General features: G+C 40.7%; 1 protein-coding gene across 1 annotated transcript; it reads left to right on the top strand.

The window, feature by feature from the left end:
• The first annotated feature begins 3,611 nt into the window (after positions 1-3,611).
• On the top strand, positions 3,612-11,926 carry LOC149299740 (glycosyltransferase 8 domain-containing protein 2-like). Its single transcript, XM_089486151.1, has 9 exons — positions 3,612-3,630; positions 4,058-4,150; positions 4,689-4,857; positions 5,349-5,466; positions 6,741-6,825; positions 9,052-9,164; positions 9,900-10,066; positions 10,295-10,407; positions 11,760-11,926. Exons 1-9 carry the CDS (start codon positions 3,612-3,614, stop codon positions 11,924-11,926), a joined length of 1,044 nt encoding a protein of 347 aa, XP_089342277.1.
• The last annotated feature ends 1,941 nt before the right edge of the window (positions 11,927-13,867 follow it).

The raw sequence follows: 13,867 nt of genomic DNA, 5'->3' as shown, positions 1-13,867 counted from the left end.
TACCCTAACCTTCTGACTCACCCCCTTACCTGACTCGCACTTTGTTTTATGGCCACTCGCACGGAGTGCAGGCAGCTTTGCTTTTAATGCAGGGTCTTGTAGCATTGCATTGTATTCCGGCCTCTGAGCCTGTCTAACCCGGACCGGCCCATTCCAGATTGGACCACCGTTTGTGAATAAGTTTGGATGGCCCTACTGTAAAAGAGCATTGCAGTGTATGCAAAAAAAATGCGTATATTTATATTGGCAGTACTGTTCTGTTTTAGGCAGGCATGCTGCAAAGTAGCAATGCTTTTAAAAATATGTTAATAGTTTAATTTTATCATTTAACAAAATGCACAGTGAGTGAACAGAAGGAAAATATAAATCAAATCATTATTTGGTGTTACCACCCTTTGCCATCAAAACAGCATCAATTCTTCTAGGTAGACTTCCACAAAGTCAGACATTTTGTTGGCATATAGTTCGGTGTGTGATAAAACAATTATACAGGTGCCAATAATCATCAATTTAGTACGTAGGTTAAAGTGCATTAACTTAACATAAATCATTAACTGAAACAGAAAAACCTATATAGGAGGAATAAAACTGGGTGAGGTGGCAGAACACTTTCAAAAGGTTTACACCATGACAAGACTGAGCACAGCATCAAGACACAGGGTAGTTATCCTGCATCAGCCAGTAGTGCCACCAGCTCAGCGTTGGCAGAATGCCACCACCACCTTTTCAATTTACCAGGTGAGGAAATAAGTAAACGCTGGGAAAATACCCTTTGTTATCTATTTTATAAAAATATATAGATTTTTTTAGGGTTAATTTAATATAATTTTTTTCCAAGTTTGAAAACCGAAGTGTGCAAGATCCTATTTCAACCCTGTAACCTCACGACAAGACATAACGTATGCATGTGGGACACCACAAATGGTGGCTTTCTGCAGTTGCGCAAGAAATTGACTAAAATATTGCAATGCATTATGGCACAAAAGGGCAAAAAGCTAAATGTTAATAAAACAAGCCCAGGCAGCGATATATCCTGGCCAGGGCAGTCCCCCTGCTGCAAAACCAGTGGGCAGATCGCCCAGTTCTCTCTGCTTAGCGCGCCGGTTGTAAGGGACAGCCGCCATAGTGTTTAGTGTTTAAGCTACAGACTGCCAGGATATGAGGTCACGGAATACCCTTTAATGCAGTGAACACGCCGACCACTGCTGGGGCGCGGACGGTAAATACATCGCTGGGTCCAGGGGCACGACGTCTCTCTTATGAAGTAGGCACAGTCCTCCACAGTATCAGTCTCATAGCGCAATCCTCTCAGGCAGAGCACTAGGATCTTGTCACCCTGCAGAAAGAAGATGCGCGGAGCGAAAACGAGGAGCCCACTTGGCAAAGTAGATCTTTAGAAGCAGCTGGCTGGCAGTAGAGAGCTGCCACAGAGGTATACATTAACAGGCTTTGTGATGACCGTGACAAAATACTTCTTATGCATCAACGTCTCGTCTATACGTTTTTAAGGACGTTTTTCAGTTGTTCCTTGATGATTAACTCTGAACTCACACATGAGATGCGTATAACAAAACTACGTTCAAAGATTTTAATTAGTTTGTAATTTTTTATATATTTTAAAATGTTTATGTCTCTGTCATTGTAATAGTTTTGAAGATAACAGAGCTACTATTAAAGGATTATTTTACCTATCTAGTCGAGTTTTGCTTTTTGTTCCTGTACCTCTCAATGTTCTCATGTGTATTCATGCACGTATCATGAGCTCTTTTGCCTTCTAATCTTTTGAAGAATATCATCTTTTATCACTTGGCGGGAGTAATTAATGGATTAGGAATAATTGTGCAAATCAGGACATGATACACGTCCCCAGTAGGATAAGAATTTTAAAAGACACGTCTCAATATTTAACTGTCTAGGGATACAAGACTTGCAATGGGAACCTTTCATTAACAATAAGAATGCATTCAAAATCTAGAATAGTTTACTTATTATTGTTCATTGAAAATCTGTTTTTCTTGTTTAAACAAAGTTTAGCCAAATTTTGGTAGTTTCACCTAAACAGCAGTTTTATTTTTACAAACCCCCCCACCCCCACCCCGGCAATCAGGAAGAGTGAAATCTGTATGCAGATCATTATTCAGAGTTGCAGATGTTGGAACGTTTTGCATCTGGAATTCATTTCTTTCTCTGTCTTTGTTAGCAAATGCAACATATCGCATTACAGCGCTGCCCGTCAACCTGCAGAAAGACAAAGACAAATTAATTAGAAATAAACCTGGCTCAATACCGATAAACCTCCAAAGGTAAAAGAAGAGGCTGGCGTGGACGTTAACTGCAAGAAATGTCCGATAAAAGATAGCTTGGCCTGAGCTACCACATTCCTGGTATGTATAAATAAAACAGCTAAACGCTGAGAAACAAAACAAGGCTTTTTCAGAAACCATGCAATAACGACACTAAAAAATCTGCCTTCCATTATTCACACCCAGAACTCTAAATTGCAAGTTTTAATAGCTTAGCCATGTCTCGTTTATGTACTTTTTATTTTGCAGATGTAAGCACATTTTTCCACATTCAACCAAAAAAAAAGTAAGCGTTCACAGTAACAATTTTCAGTAAAAACATTGACTCAGTCCAGGAAATATATTGTATATAAGTCTGATTTTCGTCAGACAGGAAATAATTATACTCATTTTTTTGGCTCACCATCCGAGCTCATTTAATCTTGCTTTTCCACAAAGGCCTACTCAGCACACGTTACTCAGAAGATGTAACTTGAGAAATGTAGTAGTCAGTTTATATATGCTCTCTTAATATTACATTGTTGTATTTGCTCCCATTCTTTTTATTGAAAAAACATGAATTATTTTAGTTTCAATCACTCTTGTAACTAGGAAACGATACATTTAACATGGAAAGGGTTGCATAAAATTCATACAGTGGTTAAGTGAATAATCTCTTTCCTACATATGTGTATGTATATATATATATATATATATATATCAGTCCAAAGTATTCATGCACTCACAGTTTATTCACAGAACCATCGACGTTTCGGTCGCCCCACCTGATCTTTGTCTAGATATATATATATTGAGATTATAAATGGTTAACCCTCTGGAGCAAAGCATTAGCAATGAACCATAAATGATACAAGAAAACATGTTTCAAGGGAGAAAGCTTAGTATTTCATCCCTAACAAAGTCAAAGTTATAGGAGACTGAGTTGTGAAGAGGGAGGAGAGCAGGGGAGGCTTGGCAATGGGGCAGCTCATTGGGTTGCTCTGGTTTGCTGAATTTTGGCTGATACTAAATTTTTTTTGTGTATTTTATATTGAACTTCTTCACAGAGCCACAGGTGTGAGTAGAGTAACTGGGGATGTTGGTAGCATTTGCACAATGCAGTTGCATTTAGCGCATGGAACATATTGTCTGACAAATATATATATATATTATATAGTTGCTAACTCTGCCTTGGCAGGGAACGTAAAAGTTGCAAGGACATCTTTGTGCCCTGATGTTTAAAAAAGGGATTTTAAGAGTTGGCCTTTTATCCATAAGAAACATTGGAGTCTGTTTCTGTTTACAGGTAATAATATTGAAAACTACCTTATGGCTATTTTGAGGAAACGTAAGTACAGAGAATACGTATAAAAAATGTCTCTTTTACGAAATTTTTTTTTTTGCAGTAATTATTCTACTTTTCCTGTGCAGCTCTGTCTGGACTACATATTCTATACAGTATACTGATTATAACGTAATTTGGGTCAGTCTCTGAACATTATTTCTCAGCTAGTTTGCACTGAGCTACAGGTTATCCCATAAAGGACAGTCTTCACAACTGCCTTATGGGGAATTCAACCCTGGATGTCAGGCTCCATCGAACAATGATGCAGTTTCACCTCTTAGTAAACCTACCATGTGTTTACAACATGTGCTATACAGCAGGTTACTTCATTCCCTGTGGGTTGATATGCCATTTTAAAGTATACTGCAGACGTTCCAGCATCCAGCTTCCATTTGTAAGTAATATTCTTTTTTTAATTCTTTCATTACAGTGAACCATATTCTACTGTTTTTGCTTGTGCTGACCTTTTGTGTGATATGGTATAGTAATTTCTACAAGGCACCCACACCCAAAGAAGATGAAGGTAAGAAAAAGACTAACAGTTAAAATGGTTTAACAGTTAAAAGATTTGCTGTCTTTGGGAGGGTTCATGGCAAATTAAGGAGGATTTTTCCTGTGCTTTTGGTAGAGGCATATGTGATACCTGAGTTGGGGAATATAAATGTGAAAATGTAAAATGGAACAAATAATAATAATAATACAAGCGATAGATAGCTTTCAGTATATCCCCAATTGTCCTGTTCTCTGCAATTTTCGGCACTCTCCCGCCGAGCTACTTGGCCACCACATGAACTTCTGAAGCTGATGTGGCTCTTCTGATAAGGTAGGTGAGCAGTGATAGCTTTGTCCATCTCTACTTCCAACCATAACTCCAACAATAGTGATCCTGGTTTGGACACCTAAAATGTTGGGGGTATGGCTTACAGTGCTAATTCCACCTGACTGGGACACCCAGTGACCTTTAGGGGAAGCATATCATCATAAATTATTATCAGAATCTTACATCACTTTTACATATAATGCATATTTTAAACACACAACATGTCATGTGGTCCCCCTAGACATGGATCCAGTTGATGAAATGGATGAAGATGTCATTCCTGTTGTCATCTGTGCCCCCTCAGGAAGAATGGGAGGTACTATAGCTGCAATCAACAGCATCTATAGGCACACCAATGCCAATGTTCTGTTTTATATAGTTGGTCTGAGGAACACTTTAAATCATATAAGGTGATTAATCTTTTCCACAATGTGTACTAAATGCTAGTTTATTAGGCACAAACCACACATAATTCTTTGTAGCATTCAACTGCCTTTCACTAACATCTTTGACATTTAGATGCAACCCTGCAGGGTGGGTAGATATACACATTTTCAAATTTTAGGATTAACAAGAGGAAGTTTATTATTATTATTTATTGTTTTCTATAGTGCCATCAAATTCCGTAGCGCTGTACAATGGGTAGACAGGTTATAGCAAGTAGCATGTAACACAACAAATTGACTTACAGAGACAACAGGTGAGGAAAGCCCTGTTCAAAGGAGCTTACAGTCTAGAGGGCAAATAATGACCTTACAGCCATACGTGGCGCTGCAATATAGGTAGATGAGGTAGATATATAGGGTACTCAATGTATCATTGGGTCTCCTAATCAGAAGGTTGTAGTCAAATATTATATATGTGTCCGTATTGCATAAGTAACATTTTGCTTCAATTTTAGAAAATGGATTGAAGGAACTCAGCTGGCAGACATAAATTTTAAGATTGTGGAATTTAATCCAATGGTACTTAAAGGGAAAATTCATCCTGGTGTAGCCTTTCCTGAGCTTCTGCAACCAGTAAGTAACAATTGCACAAAGAAAATCTGCTTTGTGACAAGTCATTTTTTCATGAGCTATCATACATGTATAAAGTCAATTACCGTATTGGCTCGGATATAGGCCGCCCCCGTATATAGGCCGCACCCTAAAAGTTTGGTGCTTTTTTAAAGAAAAAGTTTTTTTCTTTAAAAAAGCACCAAAAAAACATGCTGCCACTCTGTTCCCCCCCCCCTGAGATATGCTGCCACTGTCCTCCCCCCCCGAAATATGTTGCCACTCTGTCCTCCCCCCCCCCCGAGATATGCTGCCACTCTGTCATCCCCCCCCCGACTTACCAGAGCAGACTCCCGGGTGTCTTGCGGGGCCGAAGGGGGACATCTATGCAAATCGTGTATACAACTGTGTAGATGTCTTCCGCCGGCCCCGCAAGACACGGGAGTCTGCTCTGGTAAGTCCAGGGGGGGGGGGGGGCGTTCACCGGCGATGCGCTTAGACAACCTCTCGTGCCGGTACTTCCCTCGTGGAAAGTGCCGGCAGGGGAGGCTGTCTGAGCGTATCATGCAGTCCCGGGCGCCGGGCAGGCAGCGGGGTTAGGATACAGATCCCCCGCAGCGGTGCAGGGGACCTGTATCCTACTCTCTGATACGCTCAGACAGCCTCCCCTGCCGGCGCTAGACCCCGAATATATGCCGCACCCCCGCTTTAAAGACTTAAAGTGGGGGGAAAAAGTGCGGCCTATATTCGGGCCAATACGGTATTTTTTTTATGATATTCATGAGAAATGTATGATCTTATCATAGAAATCAGGTTATTTTCCATAACTTTAGTTGTATGCTAAAAAAAGAATTCTACTCATGCAATTACAAGGGGAAAGTATAGCTAGTCCAGCTCAGGCTGATACGCGCTTCAATAAGCCAGAGACATGCTTGCCCACAAAGAAAAAGGGACAAGTACCCTGGTCCACCAATTCTCAATTTGCTCTTTTAGTGAAATGGTGTAAAAAAAACTGAGAAATATACCAGAATTTGAAATGTGTCTAATATCTCATGGTTTACTTTGAGCAGGCTACAATCTAATTTATAGTTGTGGTTCTATGGAAAGACTCACCACTGCCCTAGTAGCAGTGGACAATTTGGACAATTCAGTAGACCAGCAGTTGATTGGAGTTGATAATTACATTCTCAGTAAGCCTGACTTACTATATATATACTAGTAGGTGATAAATAAAAATTTATGAGCATGCAATACAGTCATTCTGTATGTTACCTTATTTGTGTCTTTCTTTTCTTAAGCTAAACTTTGTTCGTTTTTACCTTCCACTGCTTACTATGGAACATGAAAAAGTAATTTATTTGGACGACGACATTATTGTTTTAGGTAGGTTTTTACTTCTACTTTATTTTTAGCCCCAGCGGGCCACTGACCAATAGCTCGCCATCTTCTTTTGTGTGAGTATAAAAACAGCTGGTGGCTGCACGTGTGTCATTTAGTCATCCTCAGTTCGGCCCTGGCAATTATAAAAGAATGTAATAACGTTCCAGCGATGCTAAATTGTAAACTGAATCAGCTATGCAGTAAACTCTTCCATCCTGAGATTCAGTGAACAAGTGCTGAAAAAATGACCTATTATATTACATTTATTTATCATGCATTTATATATAATACATTTATTTACCATATTTATTTACCATAGAGCTATTAAAATAGGGGACAACTAAAATTAACAATAACATGACATACCGTATTTGCTCGATTATGAGACGACCCTGATTATAAGACGACCCCCCAAAATCTGAATATTAACTTAGGAAAAAAAGCCTGAATATAAGACGACCCTAAAGGAAAAAAGTTTTACCAGTAAATGTTAATTCATGTAAACTATTTTTTTAAATAAAAGCTATGATTGAGAATATTTTTTTTGTTTTTATTTCCTTGTATTTTCCAACCTGTCCCCCAGTTACGCACATCTGCCCCTAGGCTTGCCACACCAATATGGCACTGTGGCCCATGATATGCCTTTTAACCCTCTATATGCCACTGTGCCCCATGGTATGCCTTTTGACCCCCTATGTGCCACTCTGCCTCCAGAAATGCCGTATACCCCTATATCCCATTGTGGCATTTAGGGGGTTAAAATGCATATTATGGGGCAGAGTGGCATATAGGGAGGTATAAGGCATTCCAGGAGGCAGAGTGGCATTAAGGGAGTTAAAAGGCATTGTATAGAGCACTCTGCCTCCAGAAATGCCTTATACCCCTATATGCCACTCTGGCATTTAGGGGATTAAAAGGCATATTATGGGGCAGAGTGGCATATAGGGAGGTATAAGGCATTTCAGGAGGCAGAGTGCTCTATTAAATGCCCCATTAACGCCACTCTGCCTCCTGAAATGCCTTATACCTCCCTATATGCCACTCTGCCCCATAATATGCCTTTTAACCCCCTAAGTGCCAGAGTGGCATATAGGGGTATAAGGCATTCCAGAAATGCCCTATGCCCCCATTTAACACACACACACACTTACCGGTGCTTCCAATTTCCTGCCGTATTGCCGGGGCAGCGGGTTGACGTCTCCTTCCGCTGCAGCCGGAAGGAGGTGGAGTTGGCAGCGGGGGGTTGTCTGCGTCCGTCGCGGATACCTTCCCCGGCTGTCAGAGAGAGGGAACTCTGATCTCTGACAGTCGGGGAAGGTATCCGCGACGGACGCAGACAACCCCCGCTGCTAGCCACACCTCCTTCCGGCTGCAGCGGACGTTGTCTACGCGCATCGCGTAGACGTAAACCCGCTTCCCCGGCAATACAGCAGGAAGCACCGGTAAGTGTGTGTGGGGGGGAGACAGGAGGATCCAGGTCCCCTGCAGCGGTGCGGGGGATCTGGATCTTAGTCTCATAATCAGACCTCTATTTGAGGTCTGATTAGAAGACGACCCCGATTAGAAGACGAGGGGTATTTTTCAGAGCATTTGCTCTGAAAAAAACCTCGTCTTATAATCGAGCAAATACGGTATATAAATATATAGATAGATATAGATATAGATAGATAGATACATACATACACACACTACCGGTAATGAAGGAGAAGAGGGCCATTCTCTAGGACTCTATTAGGAGTCCTATATAAAAGTATACACTTCAAGTGATTAAATTCAGCCTTTTGCCTACACCAAATCTAGCTTCATAAGTGTTGCCTGTGAGAGAGGGTGAGGGATAGAATATGAAATGCCTGTTTATGAAATACTAAATTTCCTTGGATTAAAGAAAGTGAACTAGGTGCCAGGAGAAGCCGAATGACCATTGAATGCCAGAAAGTCTTTACATTCCCCTACATATATCACTCTTAATATGTTGCTACACAGTTTCTTAACAAAGTAATTACATAAATGTATTAAGGTACTTTTCAAAAGTGATAGAATCTATTGTTGCATGTAAACTTTCTTTGTAAAAAAATCTGCAGAATATACTCGGCCTAAGCTTGTTCCCTTTACCTCCAGTGGCAAACACCCGCATTTATTGATATTTCTATTACCCATCTTCATCAAGTTTCAATGCTACATTTCAGCTCTATTTTGAATTAACTTTTTGCACTATTGATTGTCTCTCAGGTGATATTCAGGAATTATATGACACAAAGATATCAAAGGGACACGTTGCTGCTTTTTCTGAAGACTGTGATTTGCCATCAATACAAGAAGTAGTCAATAAAGTAGGAATACAGGTGAGAATCTTAAAATGTTAGAACAGTTTTAACAAAACCCTTTCCGCTGAGGGTTGTAAATGTCACTTTTTGGGACATGAAAAACACCCAAAACAAAATCCTAAAAATAAAACTTAGGTACCAAATTGTCTCTGGCTATGCTTTGCTTGTCCAGACTGACCATCCTAAACACCCAATACCTTCAACCACCCTGACAGACCCGACCAAGCCAGGCTCTGGAAAAGCTCCCCAGACAAAAAACTCAGGTCCAGGCACACTTGGGTCAGGGATCTTCAGGGCCTCTCTTTGCACTTGGAGCACAGGGGGACTTCTCAACCTCCCCATCCACAGTCTCCCTGATTGTGAGGCTTCAGAGGTTTTCAATGTCCAGCACCTGATACATTAGAATCTCAGACTAGATCCTGCAACCATCCAGTCTCTTGCAGTATCTGGCAGGGACTTTTCACTGTGAGGTGGGATGGAGCATTGGCCCACCTCGCTCTCCAAATGCTCCACCCCAGGGACCCATACACAAGATTTGCACATGATTTCCACTAAAGCCAACAAAACATCTCCCTGGGACATTAAGGTGTCACAAGACAGCGTTACTTTTTTTTTTTAACCATTGCTATATATGATGTGAGATCATAGATTGTTTGGTACATGGTTACTTCAAATAAAGTTTTTTTTTAATTTACATTTGCCTTTTAACATGTAGCAGCTCAAAATGGCACATGATGCATTCTTCTTTTGTAGAACACCTACATGGGTTTTCTCGACTACCGAAAGAAAACCATTCAAAAACTTGGAATTAGCCCAAGTACTTGTTCCTTTAACCCAGGAGTCTTTGTAGCTAATATGACTGAGTGGAGACAACAGCACATTACCAAGAAATTGGAAAAATGGATGAAGAAAAATGTTGAGTATGTATGATTTCATGGATAGTAAATATGTAACTCATATCCTACCCAGTAAATTATAGGACTCACATGATGGCAATATTAATAAATAAGGATAGTTATATCACTCAATTAAGTATACTCAGTAACTGCTAATAAGCAATTGGCCAAGTAGAAGATGAGTTGAGAATGAACATGCTCTGTATAATTCATTGAAATATCTGGATATGTGATGTCTTGTCTTTTCTGCAGGGAGAATCTGTACAGCAGCACCGTTGGGGGTGGTGTGGCCACCCCTCCCATGCTTATAGTGTTTCATGAAAAATACTCTCCAATCACACCTTACTGGCACATTCGACATCTTGGTGAGTATGACCTAAATATAGCGTATTTGCTCGACTATAAGACGACCCCCCAATATTTCAATATTGATTTAGGAAAAAAGAAAAAGCCTGAATATAAGACTACCCTATAGGAAAAAAGTTTTACTAGTAAATATTAATTCACATGTAAACAATTTTTTAATATTTAATAAAAACTATGATTGATATTTTTGTCCTCCGCAACTAAAATACACAAACACACATACTAATATGCAAACTCGTTCTAGCACCCACGCATGCTTACATCGTACACTTACACATACACAGACATACTAACACCACACACACACTATACTGCCATACAGTGACACACACACTCATGCTAACACTGTACACTTACAAATGCTCTCTGACGCCACGCAGTAACACACACTCTAAAACCATATACTTACATATACATACACACTGCCACATGTCTGCTGTCCTACTACTGACTCTGTTGGGTACTCGGTCATAGAACAGGAGAGCTGGAGGGGGAAATCAGAGCACAGGGGAGCTGGAGAGTGCAGGTCAGAGTAGAGGGGCCAGGAAGGATCTGGGAGGAGCAGAGAGGAACTATAGGGGCCGGAGGTGGTGCGTCAGAGCAGAGGTGGTGGGAAGGGGCAGGTCAGAGCAGATGAAGGAGGGGATGGGTCACAGAAGAGGGTGCTGGAAAGGAGCAGGGGGGGAAGGGGGTGGGCCAAAGCAGAGGGGGCAGGTTAGAGCAGAAGGAAGCTGGAGGGACTGAGGAGAGGCTTCAGGGAGCAGTGGGCAGCAGACAGACCGGTAGGGCAACAAAGGACACTTGTGAGAATTAAAACGCTGGGTAGGACAGCGACTAACCCGAGTACAGCATGTGCACTCTGATTGGACCTTACTTTAAGCCCCGCCCAGTGTGACTGACAAGTTTTTTATATATTAGCTATTTCATCTTTAATATATAAATCATATAGGTATTTAAGGAAGACTTGGAAATTTGAATGATTGAAGGTTAGACTTTATGACAGGAGAAACCCATTGGGGTTGATCTTTCATAATGCATCAATAAATCTGTGAGATTTCTTTAGTCATTTGTGAACAATGATTTATGCAGGGGCAATTGAGCTCTTCTAGCAGTAAGGGGGTTGGCCCACCATAATATATAGTGTATATATCTATATATTCTAGTGAATAAACACGTGTGTTTATTGAGATGCAATGTGTAAACCTCATGAAAAATAAATTTGGGTTGCTTTTCAAGGAAACCTATGTTATGAGCTGATTCACTAGTATTATAAACACTGGTTGGGCACAGCGGTTTGCTATGTTTTGCATCAGAAATTGTAATCATTTGATGCTGAAATTTAATTTCAAAGGATGGAGCCCTGATGACCAGCTTTTGGAAAGCGTTCTTCAGGATGCAAAGCTTCTTCACTGGAACGGAAGATATAAACCTTGGCAGGCCACAAGTGCACACAAGAAGCTGTGGGAGAAATGGTATATTCCGGACCCCACTGGCAGATTCCAGCTACACAATCGCTAACACCGCTCCAAAGTATGTAATTATGTTCTTGAAGTAGAGCTGCCAACAAAGGGGCCAGTACAGCTTTATGGGCCCCCCCACACTACCTTACCCTTCCATATCCCTACCTTAACTGCCCATGGCAAATAAGTAAACAGATGTTTTCATAACATGCAAACATACTTTGATAACACAGCAGAATTACTTTTTACAGGGAGTACTGTTTGTGATTCATAAAGGTGCCGCAAGTGTATAGTTTGTAAGAACTGAATTTCTTTATGCATATCTCTATTGCAGATATGATAGTGCCACTTTACCAACACATTATGACATGATTATGCACCTTGTGCTTCCACAGATATGTACGTTCTTCTTCACCTACCTTTGTAAATCCCTCCAAATGTGTTTAAAGTACACCCAGGATTGCAATCATCTATCTCATAAGTGGTTCTCTTCTTAACTTTTGCTGGTGCTTTCAATGATTATCACTTCAAAAAGTAAATGAGAGTGACTGCATTGTGACAATTGGTCGTTCTTAGATGTCCTTTTTTGAGGTAATAGGTGCCATGCCTCGCTTGTTAAAATAGACACAGAAATGATATATTGATTTGATGAGCCATAACATTTTGACCGCCGACAGGTGACGTGAATAACACTGATAAACCTGTTATCATGGCACCTGTCACTGAATGGGATATATTAAGCAGCGAGTGAACATTTTGTGCTCAAACTTGATGTGTTAGAAGCAGGAAAAATGCGCAAGCGTAAGGACCTGAGAGACTTTAACAAGGAGCAAATTGTGATGGCTAGACGATCGGGGGCTCTTGCGGGATGTTCCCGGTCAGCATCGAATGTCGCCCAAGGAAGGGAAAAAGCAGTAAACCGGCAACAGGGTAATTGGCTGTCAAGGCTTATCGATGCATATGTCGACAAAGGCTGGCTCGTGTGGTCAAATCCAAAAGACAAGCTACTGTAGCTCAAATTGCTGAGAAAGTTAATGCTGGTTCTGATAGAAAGGTGTCAGAACACACAGTGCATCAGTTTGTTGCATAGCCGCAGGCCAGTCAGGATGCCCATGCTGACCCGTCCACTGCCGAAAGCCCCTGCAATGGACGTGAGCATAAGAACTGGACCATGGAGCAATGGAAGAAGGTGGCCTGGTCTGATGAATCACATTTTCTTTTACGTCACGTGGATGGCTGGGTGCAGGTGCATCACTTACCTGGAGAACACATGGAACCAGGATGCATCCATGGATGCCCCACCTTGCATCTTACAGGACTTAAGCGATCTGCTGCTTGGTGCCAGATACCACAGCTCATCTTCAGACGTCTCAACGGGTCAGGGCTGTTTTGGCTCAAAAGGGGGACCTACATAATATTAGGCAGGTGGTCATAGTGTTGTGGCTGATCTATATATATATATATATATATATATATAGCACTACAGACATTGGATTCATTTACTAAGGGGGCAAAAGCATTTCACATTTTAGTGCATTGTTACCATTATATCAGATTGTCTTAACTGCTTGAGTGCCAGCTACATAATAGATTTTGGATCTCATGCACAGCAGCACTCTAACCATTTTTTTTTCTGTAGCATAGTGGGGCTGCTAATAAAAACTCTTATCTATCCAATTTATTGCTGGTGCTTTGTTAAATGATACTGTTTAAAGTGTGCACTGTACTCTATAGGATTGCCATGTTCATTACAGTGTCCCTAGTAAGTATATATATATATAAAAAAAAAAAAGGTATTAAAGCAGGCCTGTCACGTTTACATTTCCATATAATAAAATGCCATATAATGGCATTTAAACATTAAGATTAGAAATATAACTTAAACGAGGAGAGCCTGAGAACAGAAAGTTCTCTCTTTCTGGTCATTAGATTTGCTGTAAAGTTGGTTCAGGCAGCTTTTGTAGGAGCTTTTTAGTTATTGAGAACTAAAAACAATAAA

The sequence above is a fragment of the Sceloporus occidentalis genome, unplaced genomic scaffold, assembly GCF_023333645.1.
Source record: "Sceloporus occidentalis isolate IW3139 unplaced genomic scaffold, rSceOcc1.0.p SCAF_28, whole genome shotgun sequence".
Taxonomy (NCBI): domain Eukaryota; kingdom Metazoa; phylum Chordata; class Lepidosauria; order Squamata; family Phrynosomatidae; genus Sceloporus; species Sceloporus occidentalis.
This window is presented reverse-complemented; position numbering and strand designations above follow the sequence as displayed.

Coding starts and splice junctions, on each gene's coding strand:
- LOC149299740 (XM_089486151.1), top strand. Junction 9,165..9,899: donor TCAATAAAGTAGGAATACAG/GTGAGAATCTTA, acceptor CTTCTTTTGTAG/AACACCTACATGGGTTTTCT. Junction 10,067..10,294: donor TGGATGAAGAAAAATGTTGA/GTATGTATGATT, acceptor TCTTTTCTGCAG/GGAGAATCTGTACAGCAGCA.